Source organism: Cucurbita moschata, unplaced genomic scaffold, assembly GCF_002738365.1.
Source record: "Cucurbita moschata cultivar Rifu unplaced genomic scaffold, Cmos_1.0 Cmo_Scf00014, whole genome shotgun sequence".
Classification (NCBI taxonomy): Eukaryota; Viridiplantae; Streptophyta; class Magnoliopsida; order Cucurbitales; family Cucurbitaceae; genus Cucurbita; species Cucurbita moschata.
In genome coordinates, this window is record NW_019268530.1 from 897,956 (window position 1) to 915,826 (window position 17,871).

The window sequence follows — 17,871 nt, forward strand, 5'->3', positions numbered from 1 at the left end:
AAAAAAAAAAAAAAAAAAAATCAGAGCTCTGATCTTTCTCTCTCTCTCTCCTATTTTTTTCCCCCAAGATTCACGAGAAAGCTAATAGCGACCTTCCAAATCAAATCCTTCGGACTGGTAATCCTCTCATCAATGCCATTGCCTTTTCAATCAATCTCCCTTCCTTTTTCATCCTTTTTGCACTTTTTCTCTCCAATTATTTATACCTTATTTGTTGATCTTTTCGATTCCGTTAAAGACGTGCGCGCGATCAACCTTAGCTTCTTGTTTTTGTGTTTTCCCTCTGTAATCGAGCTTCTTTTACCTTCTTTCTTTGGCTGGATTTATGCTGAATTCATAATTGTGCTTATCGCTTTTGTTTTGCAGGTTTTGTAGGTCGATTAGTTGCTTGTTTGATTGATTGAGCTGTTGTATAAGTAGAAGTAGGGCCTTGAGATGGAGAAGAAGACTTATCCGATTGGGGAAGATTCTTATGTTCTGTACGAGGAGGTTGGGCAGGGGGTGAGTGCTTCAGTTCACCGTGCTCTTTGTAAACCTCTTAATGAGATCGTCGCCATCAAGATCCTCGATTTTGAGCGTGAGAATTGTGATCTGGTACTCCTTTTTACGCATTCATTATATGCATTTTCTCTTTCTTTTCTTTCGTATTCTATTGCTAAGCAATTTAATTTTAGAGAGAAAAAAAAAAAACGTAGTCAATTGCTTTGAATTGCAATTTGTTTTGTTTTCGTTATTAAGTGAAAAATTGTGGAAGTTGAGCTCCTATTCGACTGACTGGTTCTATTACTTGACTTTTTACAAGTCTGCGGGGAATCAAATTTGGTTGATTTAGCAAAATTGATTTTTCCTGATAAAAGAATTGATTCGAGCTTTACTTTTTTTATCCCTCTGACTCGTGAATGTACTAGAACTCTCTGTTTACAATTCTTATCTGAGGGGCATCTTTTACCTTGTTTCTATTTTTTATTTTTGTTCAAAAAAGTTGGATGGTATCGGAAGATTCGACTCGATTTATTTGCGGAGTAAATTATCTATTCATTGAAAATGGTGAGATCCAATTTGACATGTAATTTTGAACATTATAATATTAACGATGTGAAAGATCCGAGATTTGAAAATAAGAAAACGACTTCAATTAATTAGATCTTCTTACTCATTCACGACTGAAGGGAATCTCTGTCCAAGTTTTCTTTGTAAATGAACTATGTTGATTTGATCCCACTTCTTTTAGGTTTTATGTGGCATTTCCTTGTAATGTCGACAACGACATGCCAGGAAAACTTTAAGCGCTCACATTTGATATTTTGAACTCTTAGTCCAACGAATGTCATGTTGCGCCACATTTGCGTAACTTAATTGTTCTGTCACAGGTTAGCATTTATCGTGAAGTACAGACAATGATCTTGGTTGACCACCCAAATGTTCTTAAATCACACTGCTCCTTTGTCAATGGACATAATTTGTGGATTGTTATGCCATACATGTCTGGAGGTTCATGTCTTCACATATTGAAGGCTGCATATCCTGATGGTTTCGAGGAAGTGGTGATAGCAACAATATTACGAGAAGTGTTGAAGGGAGTTGAATATCTTCATAATCATGGACATATACATCGGGATATAAAAGTGAGAACCTAAGGTCTTATATATGAATTGTATCATGTCCCTCCTGTAATTTTTGGTGTGTTGTTGCCATCTTTTTTCAGGTTCTAGCTAGTGTGTCTCCATAATAGATTGTTTTTTATTCTCTCATGTTTAGAAACTGCATAACATAGGATGATGAGCGGAAAAATATAAAAAAGAAAAAAGAAAAGAATAGGAGAGTAAATGTCATGGATGAACGATCGAAGGTTCTCTTTTCACATCCAAAGAGAAAGTAGCTTAATTTTTAATTGAACTTGCCTGTTATTTTCAAACAATGAGCTTAATCTTAATGGTTTATTATTTGATCCCTAATCTGAGGATAGCTTCGTCGTATTCCATGAAGTTCATGGAATAATTAACTTGTTATTTCACACTCAAGACAACTTAACACTCTGATAAAGAATAAAATTTAGACTCTGTTTTCTTCTATTTTTATTTATTTACGTTTCATATTTTATAGGCAGGGAATGTTCTTATTGATTCACGTGGTGCAATCAAGCTAGGGGATTTTGGTGTTTCTGCTTGCCTTTTTGACTCAGGTGATAGGCAACGTGTGAGGAATACATTCGTGGGGACACCATGCTGGTATATTTGTATTTTGTACTAATATGTCCATGAGTACCTATTGAGTCTCTCTAGTTTTGTCATGTTTCAATCATTTCAGAGCTTTTATGCTCCCTTTATTGGAATGAATACAATGTCAAAATTGTCCGTTTCTACTGAAAAAAATAGTTTGTGTGATAGAATGGATATTGAGCTCTCATCAAAGCAGTTTTATCAATTTGTTCCTAATTAAACGTTGTCTCTCTATTTAAGGATGGCACCTGAAGTTATGGAGCAATTAAATGGTTATGACTTCAAGTTAGTATTGTTTTTATGTATTGCTTTCATGATTTTCTCTTCTTTTTTTTTCTCTTGTCTTTTCTTTCCCTCATGAACAACCTACTTACTAACATTGGTGGACAAAATTTTTGGCAGGGCTGACATCTGGTCTTTTGCTATAACTGGGTTAGAGCTTGCCCATGGTCATGCTCCTTTCTCAAAATATCCTCCGATGAAGGTGCATTATTATTGAATATTATATGCTGTTAATTTGATCTTTTAAAATGTCATAGAGTTGAACATATTGATAAAATGGTGACTGTAGGTATTGATGATGACCTTGCAAAATGCACCCCCTGGCCTTGATTATGAGAGGGACAGAAAATTTTCAAAGGTAAGTCTTTTTATTTTGATTTACAACGTGTTTCAAGCTGGAGAAGATTTGTATAATGTTCCTTTGTTTCTCTTCAGTCTTTTAAGCAGATGATTGCGAGTTGCTTGGTGAAAGATCCTTCAAAACGACCTTCTGCAAGTAAACTGCTAAAGCATTCATTTTTTAGGCAAGCCCGATCAAGTGATTATATTGCACGTACCCTTTTGGAAGGGCTCCCTGTTCTTGGTGATCGTATAAAGGCACTTAAGGTTGGAATTTTATTTCGGTTATAGGAACACTCACAATTCTATTTTATTGTAATCGTTACAAGTTTTTTTATTAAGAACAACCCTTTAATCACAGAGAAAGGAAGAAGATATGCTTGCACAAAAGAAAATGCCAGATGGAAAGAAGGAAGAATTATCTCAGGTTTGAATTCTTTATTCACGTGTGTTTGTATCCTTGACTAATTGTGCCCTGATTTTGCGGCAGCCGACAATTTTCAGCAGAGTGGCTCCTTGGATACAGTTGTATTTTCTTTTCCTGGGCTTCACATTTCTTTTTTTATGACTTCTTAAACAGAATGAATATAAACGAGGAATCAGTGGATGGAATTTCAATCTTGATGATTTAAAGGCTCAGGCATCTCTGGTACTATAATTTTTTCATCACCAATTATTCTATTTGCAACGTAGAAGATTTTGACATTTTATGATATATCTTTGCTATTATTATTATTATTTTTCAATTAGATTCAGGAATTTGAAGAATCCATAAGTGAAATCAGTGAAGTAGGGAGCTCCAGTAACTTATCTTCTCTTGATGTGCAAGAAAGGAAATTACAATATCAAAATTCTTCAGAACTTTCAGATACTGTATGTTAATATACTCGTCTTTTTTTCAGTATCTTTTTATTTTAATTTTGGTGCATAACAACCTCATTGCGTTTTCAGGAAGAGAATGGCATGTTGCGGAGACTACCCTCCATGAAAGCTAATGATTCATTGTATATAATTTATCTTTACTTTATATATTAGTAATTTAATATTTTCTTAGTCTAACAATAATATACTATCTCATGTTTTTTGAATGGATTTGAAAATCCTTGTTTTTTATCCCCGTTATAAGGCTTTTCCTAGTTATAAGTCCACTAGTTAGATAGAGTTTATTAACAGCAGCCTTTTTCTTTATTTCCCAGAGATGGTAAAAGATCTATGAATGATTCAACAATTCTTGGTCCTTGCTCCCAACAACATTCTTCGCCTCGCAATGATAATCAAACTGAGAATGGTTCCTGTGAAGAGCTTCCTTTGGAGAACAGCAAAAGAATACTGGGGAGTACTCCTAATTGTAGTCAACATAAAAGAAATGTTTCTTCCAATAACACCGTTCAACAAGAAACCACTTCACCTCTGAACAGAAGAGAGAGGTTTGTCTTTGTATATTCAGTTCTAATTTTAAGAGTTTACTTACTAATTTGTTTGTGTGAATTTTTTTTATGGCTATTACAGTTTCTACTGTTTAATGGCTAGAAATATTGCTGGCATGATTTTTGTGCATGCATGAATATACGTTTTTGTACTCCACTGAAGAGGTAAGCTGAGTTGGTCCATGAATTGCCTTATTGTGTTCATTGGATAAAGACGTACAGTGTTTTAGAACTTGTTTCTTTGTTAGATTTGAAAGAACCAGGGAATATTCTTAGCAGAAAATGTCTCAAGATTATTTCAGTTCTTCATAAATCAAAAGCCGGTTATGGTTCTTCAGAAAGGTTTATACCTTCTTTATCTACATTGTTAAACAAGACGTAAATTGGATACACAGACATGCTTAAGATCATCGTCAGCACTGAAAGGTTGTGCTCAACTCTAAGCATGTAGTATAAGGACTATTTAATGCATAAATTCTTGATCTTCCTAGCATCTATTAGCAAAAGCTAAATAATCTCCTCTCTTAAAAGGTGGAGTAAGGGTTTTTGGGGTTGGAAAGAGTTATTCTCTTTTCTTTCAGCCTATTACTGCCATTAATAAAATAGCTCCATGTAATCTAAAAGCCTAATATTGTTATACTTGCATCTTCGTTATTTTACACTTCGGCTCATTTGCTGAACGGACAGTGCTATCAACTTGTTTGTTATTATTATTTTTGATAAGTTTATCCTGTACAAGTGTTATCATGTCAATGTTTTCAAAGAAAAATCCCCTTCAGGGTGTGTTTAATCGTGATGCCTGGTCTCCATTTCTGATATTTATGATTGGAAGTTCATGATGAATCACTTTGAATAATTGAATTTTCAGTTACGAGTCAGAAAAGAGTGTTGCAAATGGCAGTGTTGCAATTGGAATAACTTCTCAAGCTGTAGATGATGTGCTTTCTGATTCTTATTCTAAAGATCCGAAGTCAACATGTATGTTTTTAACTATATGATTAGAACTTCTTTTTCCTGATTGCGATTGTAGGTTATAAGTTCTTACTTTTACGTCTGATTGATGTGCTTTAGTAGTAAGTCCAGCAACAAATGACGAGGAACAGGATGAGAAAGCAAAGGTACCAGTTATTCAGCAGAAAGGGCGTTTCAAAGTTACTTCGGAGAATGTTGATGTAGACAAGGTGGGTTCAATAATCTGAGGATATTCCTTTTCTTGTAGGCTGCATTACTTAATTTGTCTGTTTCTTTTCAGGCAGTTGCACCCCCTCTTCTGCAAAAAAGTCACAGTATGCAGGTTGGTAATTTTGAGGTTAGCATATGGTTGGCTGTGTTTATTTGATCTTTTTTTCTTTTCTTTTTCTTAATGCTTTTCATAATGTAATATTGTGAGATGTACATGCTCTAAAGTAAGTTCGGGAGGTGTAAAGCATGTGGTCTGCATTTGAATTTATTCTACATCTACAACTTGTTAAATATATATAGAATTAAAAAAAAGGCTGATAGATTCATTTTGGAAATCATACATTTTGCAAGGCTATAGCGTGTTTTATGCGATGTGACGAGAGAAAAAAGTTATTTGATGTTGTGCAATTTGTATTTATAATTTAATAAGTTTATTGCTCCTAAGTACCAGGATGCCGATTATGCAGGTGATTACCTCAAATTCTGCTACTCCTCTTCTACCTTCTAATGTACCAACTCCTCTACTGACACCTCTACCCTCATCTGATGCTATACCAATTAACACTAGATCTTCTATGTTTCCAGTGTTGCACTCTGTTTTGCAGACAAATATTGTTCAACGGGTATGGTTAATGAATTAATATAGCATCGTCACTTGTCAAATGCTGAATTTAGTCTGTCGTTCCTTGTTGGAACAGGAGGATATTTTGAATCTAATGAGGCAAATCTCAATCGGAGATTTTCCAGGTTTGACTTCGAGTTTATCCTTTTCCCCTTGTTAAGAGGTAGGGTCATATTCATTTCAGTTGACACCAATCTAAATTCCTTTTTCTTTTACAATGTTCAGCCGATGGTGTGGCTGATGTCTCATCGGCACAGATAACAACCGAGAAATCTTTGGTATGTTAGAAACATCTCATGATTCGAGCTTACCATTAGACAATTTACATTTTGGTGTTGGATAATTAGAGGAGATCATTGTTTGCAGCTTGAGGCAGCTCATGAAAGGGAAAAGGATTTACTCAACGAAGTAACTGAATTACAGTGGAGGTAAGTTCACATTCAGAAACATATATTGCTTCAGTAATTTAGTAGCTCAAAAAGCTTATCCTAAAGCTCGAGTTCTTCGTGTGTAGGATATTACGTGCCAGAGATGAAATCCAAAGATTAAGATCAAACAATGCAGGCTAAGGGTCGATCTATTTATTTGAAGTTCATAACGTGTCAGGGTTTGAATTTGGTGCGTCCTATTTGGCTATTGAATATGAATATGTGGAATGCACTTTTAGAAGGAAAAAAAGAAATAATTCTGTGTACAATAGAATAGAGAGATAAGGGGGGAAAGAAAAGAAAAACTAAATGTCAGTTTGGGTATACTTTTGATATCTCTACTTAACATTTGAACTCATTTCCTGCAAAACTGTGCAGATTTAGTGAAATTATTGTTAGTATAGTTATGAAGCTAATTTTAAGTTTTGGAGAAGTTGACTGGATGGATGTCCTTATTTATTTTGTGAGTGGTAAATATTTATTTGTCTGGAACAATATTTTATTTGAAATACAAAATAATAAAATATTGTTGACCAAAGCACGTTTATTCATTATTGTTATTAAATAAATACCAAGGACTTGTTAAAAACAACGTTAGTTCTCTGTAAAGTTTTATTGCAGTGAAAAAAAAAGCTGTTTTAAACTATTTTAATTCTCACCACTATAAATATTTTCAAAGTGAATGATTATGCAATTATTCGCCCACAATATTTGACTGAAGAGTAATATTTATAATCAAAATAAACAGTAAACACGGGTCCTTCCTACCCTTTCATAAATGTAATTAAAATAGTAAATATTGGGTTTAAATGAAAAATGTGAAAAAAAATTCAAAAATTGGAAATTAAAAATTATAGTAAAAGAGTAGTTAGTGATTTCATCATTTTTTATTTATTTGCTAAAAATACTTGAGATGCTTAAAAGAGAATTTTCAGCAAATAAAAAAATAAAATAAAAAAATATATATATATTAAAAGATTATTACATGTTGCAGCCACCAGCCCACTGACCAGTCAGCACCCACAAACGACAGACAGAGAGAGTTGTGTTTTCCGGAATATCGGTTTAGGTATTTGATGGGTGGAAATGTAATCATCATAGACTGATTGCCAAAGATGAGCCAACACAATAGTAATAACACCATTTTTAAGTCTCACATTTCATCATTTCTAATACCCACTTCCCCCCCCACACCACTAATTACCCCTTATTAATCCCTTCCCTTTCCCATTCTTCATGAAACAGGAAGAACAACAACAATGTAACCAAGTAGTAAAGCATGGTATGATGAGGGAAGAAGGTAAGCTTACAGCTCTTTTCCTCTGTCTTCTCTTCAGACCTCTCTTCCTTCTCCTCCTCTTTCACTCTCTGCTTTTCACCCCAACTCTTACACTTCACCATAACTCCTTGCTCTCTGATAAAGCAGCCCTCCTGGCCTTCAGGAACTCCATCATTCTTGATCCCACTTCCGCTCTCGCTAACTGGATCCACCCTGTTCATGTCTGCAACTTCACTGGTGTTGCTTGTGACCGACATCGTCGCCGAGTATCCAAGCTCACTCTCATTGACCTTGAACTCGTGGGAAACATCTCACCCTTCCTCTCCAATCTCACCGGTCTCCGAATTCTGGAAATTGCCAACAATGATCTGTTTGGGGGAATACCTTCTGAACTATTCTCTCTTCAAAATCTTCGTCGCCTTCGCCTCAGTAGCAACGGATTAGAAGGTCCCATACCGAGTTCCTTCGCGAGTTTGTCCAAACTTACTGTCATAAGCCTTATGCTGAACAAGCTAAATGGGACAGTTCCAGCCTCTTTCTTTTCTAATTGCACGTCGTTGCATAATGTGGACCTTTCCAACAACTTCCTGACAGGAAGGATTCCAGAAGAAATTGGAAATTGTCCAAATCTGTGGAATCTTAATATTTACAACAACCAGTTCAATGGAGAGCTTCCTCTTTCTTTAACAAACACATCACTCTATAACTTGGACGTCGAATATAATCATCTTTCAGGCGAACTACCTTCGACGCTCGTGGAAAACCTGCCTGCAATTAGCTTCCTTCATTTATCAAATAATGATATGGTAAGCCATGGTGGAAATACCAATCTCGAACCGTTCATTATGTCGCTTAGAAACTGCAGTAGTTTAGAGGAGCTTGAATTGGCTGGGATGGGGCTTGGAGGGAGGCTGCCTGATTCTATTGGCTATCTGGGAGTCAATTTTTCAGTTTTGTCTTTGCAGGAAAACCAAATATTTGGATCAATCCCTCCAAGTTTGGCGCAGCTTTCCAAACTTGCAGGGCTGAATTTGACATCAAATCTACTTAATGGAACAATTCCAGCAGACATAAGCAAGTTGTCTAAATTGGAGCAGCTGTTCTTATCACATAACCTCTTTACTTCAGGCATTCCAGAAGCATTAGGCGAGTTAGAACATCTTGGTTTGTTGGATCTATCTCACAACCAACTTTCAGGTGAAATCCCAGAAAGTATTGGAAACTTGTCTCAGATGAACTATTTGTTTCTCAACAACAACTTCTTGTCAGGAACAATACCTTCAGCATTGGGAAAGTGCACAGGTCTTTATAAGCTGGACTTATCCTTCAACATGTTGTCAGGTAGCATTCCTCAAGAGATAATAGGCTTGCAAGAGATAAGAATTTTTATTAACCTTTCTCATAACAATCTTCAAGGAATTTTGCCCATTGAGCTTAGCAAGCTGAAAAACGTTCAAGAGATCGACTTTTCGTCCAATAACCTCACCGGAAGCATCTTCCCTCAGATATCAAGTTGTATTGCACTGAGGTTTATAAATTTTTCAATGAATTCCCTCCAAGGTCACCTTCCGGATTCCCTAGGTGAACTTGAGAACCTTGAATCATTTGATATTTCAAAAAACACAATGTCAGGCATGATTCCAGCCAGTCTTGGTAAGCTCCAATCCCTCACCTATCTGAATCTTTCATTCAATAACTTCGAAGGAATGATTCCAAGAGAGGGTTTTTTCAAATCATCTACACCCTTGTCATTTATGAACAATCCACTACTTTGTGGAACAATTCCTGGAATACGAACCTGTTTTGGCGATAGAAATCGGTTTCAGTCACCTCTATTCTTGACTATATTCATCTTAATCATATGCATATCATCATTCTTAACAACACTATGCTGTGGGATTGCTTGTCTACGTCTAAAAGCAATTATTTCGATACGAAATAGTGAGTCATCAAGGAGATCCAAGATGCCAGATTTTACACACAATTTTCCAAGAATAACAAGCAGGCAACTATCAGAAGCCACAGGAGGTTTTGATGAACAGAGACTAATCGGTTCAGGCAGCTATGGACGAGTCTACCAAGGTGTTCTTCCAGATAGAACAACAGTAGCTGTTAAGGTTTTACATACGCAATCTGGAAATTCCTCAAAGAGCTTTAACAGAGAATGTGAAGTTTTGAAGCGAATTCGCCACAGAAACCTTATAAGAATAATAACAGCTTGTAGTCTACCAGATTTTAAAGCCCTAGTTCTACCCTACATGGCAAATGGAAGCTTAGATAGGCACCTATATCAACATTCACCAGCCAGCTTGGCTTCTGGTTCTTCAGATTTAAGCCTTATCCAGAGGGTAAATATATGCAGTGATATAGCTGAAGGAATGGCATACCTTCACCACCACTCTCCAGTCAGAGTCATACACTGCGATCTAAAGCCGAGCAATGTTCTTCTAAAAGACGACATGACAGCTCTAGTTTCCGACTTCGGAATCTCGAGGCTGATGACTCCTGGAATTGGAAGTGGTGCAGCTGCTGAAAACATGGGAAAGTCAACTGCAAGCATGTTAACTGGATCAATTGGATATATAGCACCAGGTATCATTCTCTGCTTTTAAGAACCCAAAAATTTCATTTTCAGTTCATCTACATATCAAGCTCATTATAATCAAGAGGGTCGAGTAAGTTAGCAGAGTCGAGAAAAGCTACTGCTTCTCCATCTCCATAATCATCCCCAGAGTTCTAGTTTAAGATCCTCTCCTAGGCCTAAAAGTTTGAGGTTGATAAGCTATGAAGCTATGACAAATTTGATCATTGAATGTATTCACAACGATTTAAAATGTGAAAGAAAGAGAGATATCAAAACAACAATATTCCATTTTCCCATTTTTCGTTTAGGACTTTTATCAAACACGTCAAGTGCATTATTCATGTTACCTCTATGCTCGACGCAGAATACGGATTTGGTTCATCAGCATCCATGGAAGGAGACGTTTACAGCTTTGGAGTTCTAGTTTTGGAAATGGTGACAAGAAAAAGACCAATAGACGACATGTTCGTTGAAGGGCTGAATCTACATAAGTGGGTGAAGAGTCATTACTACAGCAGAGTAGAAAAGGTAGTGGATTCTTTTCTACAGAGAGATTCGAGAGATCAATCACCTGAAATGAAGAAAATGTGGCAAGTGGCAATCCGAGAGCTAATCGAATTGGGTTTGCTCTGCACTCAACAATCTCCATCCACGAGACCCACAATGCTCGATGCTGCCGATGACTTGAATCGATTGAAGAGATATCTTAATGATGGCGACACCACAACAACATTTGCTTCATCACTTGGAATTTCTTCCTCCACGCTTGGCGACGACTCCAATTACTCCCCACAAATCGCCGTCGACAGAAACAACTAAAAATGGCCTCCCCATTTGCTCCACTCGGGAAGTATTGGGGTTTGAGAATGACCAAAATGGCGAATGTGGGCGGCGATCAAATCTTCTGCGGCGCCCAATTGAATCGAGAGTTGTGTGTGTGTGGGCGTGCGTCAACCACTGGATCGATGGTTGGGGGGAAATCCATAACGCCATACGTAAAAGAAAGATGGAAACATAATGATTTTTTAATCCGAATTCGTTGAATGTTGCGTTCAAGAAATTCTCTTCGCTGTCTTATTGCATAAATCAACCAAATGAAGGAATGATGATCAGAAATTTGGAAATATTCTGAATTTATGGTTCGGAATTGAGAAGCCAGTGACGATTTAGACTACTCTTGAACTAAAATTTCTTTTTTAGGTCAAAAGTTCAAATCTCCCCCTTAAATTTATTTAGAACAAAAACATAAACGAATCAAAAGCTTATACAAGAAAGGAATGGCAGAGAGAAATCAAGTAGGCAAAGATTCTTGGTTTACATGTTTTTTTTTTACCTTTATTCCTCCTTTCACTTTCTTTCACATATATATAATTGGTTCGACGATGATCGAACCATTTTAATCATATGCGTATAATACTCGATTTATTTAAAATTGAATAATAAGTTGTTTGAGAGTGTGTGAGCCCTTTTGTTGAAGTACAACTCAGAAAAGCATTGGGAATAATATAATTGGTGTGCTCTGTTATTGTTCTTTAGAGAAGAAAAAGATGGGAGCATACGCCTGCCTCCTCATCTCCCTCTTATTGTTCTTTCAACTTCCCAATGCTTCTCCTCTACCTTCCAATTCCAATCACTCAATCAACTCTCTTCCTCTTGTGATCCCTCCAGGTGGCGGCGACACCGGCGGGGAACAGAATTTGACGGTGGCGGGATGGGTTGTTTTAAGGGCTAGAGGAGGGGGAAGGTCCGTCGGCGCCGGCGGCTCCATCATCAACCGCCGCCCGAGGAGGGCCACGAACAAGAACGCAGCTTCCAATTTGTTTGTGTCTAAACTTAGTTTGCTGCTCATCTCTTCCTGTTTCTACTTGTTTTGATCTTTTCGTTGTGTGTTCTTATGGGGTTTCGTTGTTTTTCATTCAATAATGTAAAAGGCTTGTTCAACCTCTTAAACCTTTTTTGCTTTTGGATTCAACGTGTGGTGCTTCTTTTAATGCAATCCCTTTATTTATATTTATAAATAAATGTTTTTTCTTCTTCATATTTTTCAATTAATTTTATTTGTTTCGATCTTAATCTTAGAGCGGAAATAATTGGCAAGATGAGAGGATATGATTTCTAGATAAAGCGGTGAACCAAATGCCTACTACAGGCCAAGTAGCTAGGAAGAAGTGTAAAGGACGAGAGTCGTTGAAACTAGTATATTGGAAGATCAATCGGCCACAATAACCATGAGCAGCTACGATATTATAAGTTTCTTCCTCTTAATCGAATCTGTAACCTTATAGGAACCCTGCGTAGCACTGAATAGGGAGCCTATGTGTCACAATCACACTCTTGCAGCAGTAAAACAATAATTGTGGACACTTGTTCCAATCTAGTGAACTAGTCAATTATGTGAAATTCATACTTTCACGGACAAGGTCGGCATATGCACGAGTCTCAAATAAAAAATGTTTTAGGAAACGTGAGAGTGAGAATACGTTCAAAGAAAAAAGATCTGAAAATTGGAAATATAATTTCCGAAGTGATAAGGCATCAAAACGTCGACGTTTGAATATATCCAATTTAAATGTCATTGCCACGTAATAAATATCTAATTTTCGAATTGCCAACTCCAACTCGACTTGTTGACTTTGACTCCCATTTCATCCTTTCTATTTTCATTTAAATATCTTCTAACGGATAGGTTTTCCAAATTTAAATAATGTTTTTAAAAATTTAATGCAACTTGTCCCATGTTTTTTTAGTTAAAATAAACAAATATCTACAATATTTTGTTCTATTATATGATTAATTAATTCTAATAATTATTTTACCATTTTTTGAAAACTTCGGTTACCTTATTTTCCTTTTTCTTTTATATTAAAATACATTATCTGACAGAGCACCAGATTTGAATGCGCAATGACGTGTCTGGCCCTTTCCTTTCAGATCATTAAAAGACGCGACGTACGCCACGTGTCCTCGTGACCGCCACGTTTTACAGTTCCTCTCTTTAAACTTCTAATTTTCTAAAATATTAAATCAAATTCGGTTTATCTGATCCACTACTTTTATTTATTTATTTATTTAATAATTGTGATACTTTGAATTTCCCTCTAATAAATGGAATAGTAAAATGAATTTTACGAAATTTTGATTGAGATATATTATTTATGGAATGTATATGAGATATTATATCTTAACCTTCTTTATTTATAATTTGATTTACAGTATATTTTATTTTATTTTTAATATTTAATTATTTTATATTTTTCTCTTCTGTACCATATTTAAAGGATATAATATCAATAAGAATATATACTTTTCTATTTCTATTTCCCATTTTTAACCTTCCTTTTAATTCGGATTGCATCGGGTTAATTTCTTTTAAATTGGATAGAATTTTCTAAAAATAGTTTAGAAGATTGAAATATTTTTAATTAAATCAACTAGACCAACAAAAAAAAAAGAATATTAATTATTATGGTTAACTTAAAAGAATAAAATAGTGGATAATTCCAAAATAATAATTTTTATTGTGAATAATTGAAGAATTAAAATGGAATATGCGAAAAGAAAATAGGAAAAGGAAAAAAGTAAATAGGAAAAGGTGAGTTGGGGATGAGTAGGACCAATAATAGAAACAAAGATAAGAGATAAGAACACCATTCTCTCTCCTCGACGCCATCTCCAGGGGACACGTCATCTTCTCTCTCTCTCTAAAATTAACCCACTGGATAAGAACCGACGATCTCGCCTCTCCGCACCCTCCGTATCTAAAATCCTCTTCCTCTTCGTTTCTATTTAATTCGCTCTTCCCCTTTCTCGATACCTCCAATTATATCCTTCTTTGCATCGCTTTTGCCTCCGATTATCCTGTTTTTTGAAGCTCTTCTTCTTCTTGTTGTTGTTGTTAATGGCGTCTGTTTCTACTGCTGGATTCATTGCTCGGACTGGTTCTTCGTCTTGGATTCGCCAACGAAATCGGGCGAACAAGCTACATCGGAGTTCGAGGAATCAAGTTAGGGCTTCTTATTCTTCTTATTCCTCTTCTTCTATGGCTGATCCTTACCGGACTCTTCGGATTCAACCTGGCGCCTCTGAATCTGAGGTCAAAAAAGCCTTCCGTCAACTCGCTCTTCAGGTTCGATTTCTCTCTCGCTCTCTCTGTATCTCTATTCTTTCTCGATTTGTGGACTTCCTCATCTGATTCGTTGAATTTGATCGTTTTTTCAGTATCATCCGGATGTATGCAAAGGAAGTAATTGTGGAGTGCAATTTCATCAAATCAATGAAGCCTACGATGTACGTGATCCAAGCCCTAACTAATTAATTATCCTCTTCCATTATTGCATATATATTATATTCATAATCGGATCAATTATTGGAATCGCTTTCTTAAAAATAAAAATAAAAATAATTGAGCAGCAAACGCGGTAACTAGTATTGATTATGATTTCTTGTCGGATATTTTTAATTCGAGGCGTCAATCGAGTGTTTGGATCAGATCTATATCGGTTCATCTAATATTGAGTTCGGTATACTTATCTGTTGCATATATCATTTTCATGTTAGTTTAGTTCAATCACAATACAAAACTAATGTCATATATATTTGCGTCTGAAACAGATTGTGATGAACAATTTAAGAGGAATATCAATGCCAATCGAGACGTACGATACATACGACGACGGAGGTGACGAACCGATGAGGGGAATGGGGGATCCGGATTGGGATTTGTGGGAGGAATGGATGGGATGGGAAGGCGCAGGGATTCGAGATTATTCGTCGCATATAAACCCGTACATTTAAATGAAATTGGTGAGGGAACATAATTTGTTCATAGAACTGAGCCCTAATCTATCAACATCATCCAATGGTGGTGGTGGTTGCTTGTGCATATAATTTGGATAGGGAGAGATTGAAGAATGGCTCTGTCTTGATGTATCCTCTTTTGTACATAAGGTCAAGACAATGGCTTTGGGTTTTAATAATAATGTGAAAAGGCTTTCAAGATGCCCTTTCGAATTTGTGGGCCCTTTCTGTCTTATCCTTTGTCCTATCTAAGATGTTAAATGATTGTGGAGTTGGTAAGCTCAATTATTTAAATGTCTTTCTATAAAAAAAATTACGTTACTTTAACCTCAACTATCTTGTTTGAGTGGTAGTGAAATACAAAATATTTTCTATTCCAAAAAAAAAAAAAAAAAAAGGCAAATTGGATTTATTGGGCTGTGGGCGTGTGAACTGCGCGCCCACATGGGCTCGGCCCAACTCAACCCAAATGAATCGATTCATGCTTTCAAGCTTTTAGGCCTACTAGCATCTTTACTTCTAATCGGATCCCTAGTTACCTTCTTTCCCTTTGGATTTATCCTATTATTCAAAATCATCCTAGCTTGCTCTAGCCCGTAAAACAGCTCAAGACCACCGTTAGTAGATATTTTTTACTTTAGATTTTCTTCAAAGTTTTTAAAATAGTTAGATAGGTTTCTACACCCTCGTAAAGAATGTTTTTGTCGATGTAAGACCTCACAATCCACCTCTTCCTGATGGGGGCCTAGCGTTCTTATAGTAACAGCTCAAGCTAGTTATTGTTCTATGGACTTTCCCTTTTAAGTTTGTTTCCACGTTCTTATAAATAATGCTTTCGTTTCTACTCGAACATTCAACTCAAAAGCACAATTTGGGAGCATAAATCTGGGGTTTGGAAAGACCCATTAAGCCTGTTGGACTACCTTTAGGCTTGGCGAAAAAGAGTGGTTAAAATTTTGATACTTTTTAAGTCCCCCAAAGCCATAAATAAATGAAACCATCAAAGATGACCAAAATGTGCAATGTACTCCTTTGTGCACCTTTGAAAGGTCTCTGCCAACACAGTTTAATAACCAGTTTGATAAACAGCTGATCTTAATGCCTTCTCAGATGCCTGAGATCACTAAGGAAGAAAACCCAGAGAATGATGACGGGGATTCTAAAAATTAATCCATGAAATTTTAAGAAATAATAATAACTTTGTTTAATATTTCATAATTCAATTGCCTATTTTTTTTCTCTTAAAATAACAATACTTCTACATCTATATCTCTTTTAAGGTCAACAATTCCATTTTTTAACTTTTGTTTAATACTTCATCATTCAATTGCCTATTTTTTTTTTTCTCCCTTCTTAAAATAGTAATATTTCTACATCTATATCTCTTTAAGGTCAACAATTCCATTTTTTCAGTTCAAAGATTCCATCCTTGTTTCGTAATAAATAAACAAAACAAAACAAAAAAAAAAGTTAAAAAGTAAATACAATAGTCAAAAGTTAAGTAATACATCAAATCTTCACTTTTTATTTATTCTCTCTCTCTGGATGAAATGTATTATCCACGGAAATTTATCTATTTATTTATTTATTATTCATAAAACTTATAAAAAAAAATATCCAAGCCTCATACGACACCTTCAAATTAATTTTTAATGCATATTTATATCAAGTTAATAACTTTTAATTAATACCACGCCACCATGAATTATTAATTCCTTTAATCAATATTTAATTCCGTCATCTTTTCCATAGTAATTTCGTTTATCTCAAGGGAAATTAGTACACAAGAAATAATTAAATAATATTAAATAAATGAAACAATATTAAAATAAAGCCAATTGAGAGACTTATCTTAAAACTTAAAGAAAAATAAAGGAGGCTAAGTGGGTGTGGAATATTTCTCCGAAATTTTTGTGGATACTTTGAAAAATGGAAATCAAGAAATTACCTTTTTTTTTTTTTAAAAAAAAAAAACAAAAATAATGTAATTGCTCTATTTAAATAATTAAAAGAAAAATACTGTGCTTTGGTGTTCCAAACCTTATCCACAAGTGGGCCCCACGGTTCATCGTTATCCAAAATGGCACCACGTGGATAAAAATACGCTTACGTGTCCAGAAGTTTTCGACACGTTTCAAGTTCCTCCAATCACAGCAATTCGAAAAACGGAAAGGCGAAATCACTTACTCTACCAAGAGGAACATTGTCAGGTGGGTCCCACGTCTTTCTCACGTGCTAGCACGTGACTTCCAACAAAACGACAAAAATTATAGCGTGTCGTCATCTCGCCGCTATTTCAGCAGAAAATTATCCAAAAAATTTCTAATATTATCATAGCAAAGACAAAACTTAGGAAACTTCTAGTATTTATAATTTTTTTAGAAATATTTTAAAAAATAATATAATATATCAATTAACAATAAATCAATTTAAATAAAGGAAGCCGATATTATATTAGTGTGGCGGTAGAATATTCTCATCAAATTTTCGTATTTTTTTAATTTTTTTTACCTTTTCATCGAAGTTATAAAATCCCAAATTAATTAATATAATATCCCACGAGTTATATTTAAAATAATAATAATATTCACAGTATGAATGGATAGGAGTGCTTTTCACAGTCAGCGGGAGTTCCTAAACCAAAGCCAGTCGGGGCAGTCTGGAATGGACTGGAACGGCGGCTGACGTGGAAGGAGAAGGGGGGGGGGGGGG

The 17,871-nt window shown here is 35.5% G+C and overlaps 3 protein-coding genes across 7 annotated transcripts; all 3 read left to right on the forward strand.

The window, feature by feature from the left end:
* Positions 1-13: 13 nt before the first annotated feature.
* Positions 14-6,929, forward strand: LOC111452421 (serine/threonine-protein kinase BLUS1). 5 transcript variants are annotated; one of them, XM_023093133.1, is made up of 21 exons: positions 14-117; positions 367-594; positions 1,371-1,625; positions 2,104-2,228; positions 2,460-2,504; positions 2,622-2,703; positions 2,791-2,859; positions 2,937-3,107; positions 3,202-3,267; positions 3,421-3,489; positions 3,591-3,713; positions 3,792-3,844; positions 4,037-4,267; positions 5,136-5,245; positions 5,339-5,448; positions 5,520-5,576; positions 5,917-6,072; positions 6,148-6,196; positions 6,297-6,349; positions 6,438-6,499; positions 6,586-6,929. In XM_023093133.1, exons 2-21 carry the CDS (start codon positions 436-438, stop codon positions 6,638-6,640), a joined length of 2,100 nt encoding a protein of 699 aa, XP_022948901.1. In that variant the 5' UTR covers positions 14-117; positions 367-435; the 3' UTR covers positions 6,641-6,929. The 5 variants fall into 5 exon arrangements, 4 of the variants coding, with proteins under 4 accessions (XP_022948901.1, XP_022948900.1, XP_022948903.1 ...); XR_002712135.1 differs by lacking the exon at positions 14-117 and adding an exon at positions 132-285 and having other exon boundaries at positions 5,520-5,561; positions 6,035-6,072; XM_023093132.1 differs by lacking the exon at positions 14-117 and adding an exon at positions 132-285.
* An 824-nt stretch (positions 6,930-7,753) lies between these two features.
* LOC111452420 (putative leucine-rich repeat receptor-like serine/threonine-protein kinase At2g24130) lies at positions 7,754-12,395 on the forward strand. Its single transcript, XM_023093131.1, has 2 exons — positions 7,754-10,370; positions 10,727-12,395. The coding sequence occupies exons 1-2, from the start codon at positions 7,784-7,786 to the stop codon at positions 11,179-11,181; spliced, it is 3,042 nt and encodes a 1,013-aa protein (XP_022948899.1). The 5' UTR covers positions 7,754-7,783; the 3' UTR covers positions 11,182-12,395.
* A 1,611-nt stretch (positions 12,396-14,006) lies between these two features.
* On the forward strand, positions 14,007-15,382 carry LOC111452806 (chaperone protein dnaJ 8, chloroplastic-like). Its single transcript, XM_023093705.1, has 3 exons — positions 14,007-14,488; positions 14,581-14,649; positions 14,974-15,382. The coding sequence occupies exons 1-3, from the start codon at positions 14,261-14,263 to the stop codon at positions 15,154-15,156; spliced, it is 480 nt and encodes a 159-aa protein (XP_022949473.1). The 5' UTR covers positions 14,007-14,260; the 3' UTR covers positions 15,157-15,382.
* Positions 15,383-17,871: the final 2,489 nt, after the last annotated feature.

Coding starts and splice junctions, on each gene's coding strand:
- LOC111452421 (XM_023093133.1), top strand. CDS start 436: ATGGAGAAGAAGACTTATCCGATTGGGGAAGATTCTTATGTTCTGTAC. Junction 6,197..6,296: donor CTCAATCGGAGATTTTCCAG/GTTTGACTTCGA, acceptor TACAATGTTCAG/CCGATGGTGTGGCTGATGTC. Junction 6,500..6,585: donor GTAACTGAATTACAGTGGAG/GTAAGTTCACAT, acceptor CTTCGTGTGTAG/GATATTACGTGCCAGAGATG.
- LOC111452420 (XM_023093131.1), top strand. CDS start 7,784: ATGATGAGGGAAGAAGGTAAGCTTACAGCTCTTTTCCTCTGTCTTCTC. Junction 10,371..10,726: donor AATTGGATATATAGCACCAG/GTATCATTCTCT, acceptor TGCTCGACGCAG/AATACGGATTTGGTTCATCA.
- LOC111452806 (XM_023093705.1), top strand. CDS start 14,261: ATGGCGTCTGTTTCTACTGCTGGATTCATTGCTCGGACTGGTTCTTCG. Junction 14,489..14,580: donor TCCGTCAACTCGCTCTTCAG/GTTCGATTTCTC, acceptor TCGTTTTTTCAG/TATCATCCGGATGTATGCAA. Junction 14,650..14,973: donor AAATCAATGAAGCCTACGAT/GTACGTGATCCA, acceptor CGTCTGAAACAG/ATTGTGATGAACAATTTAAG.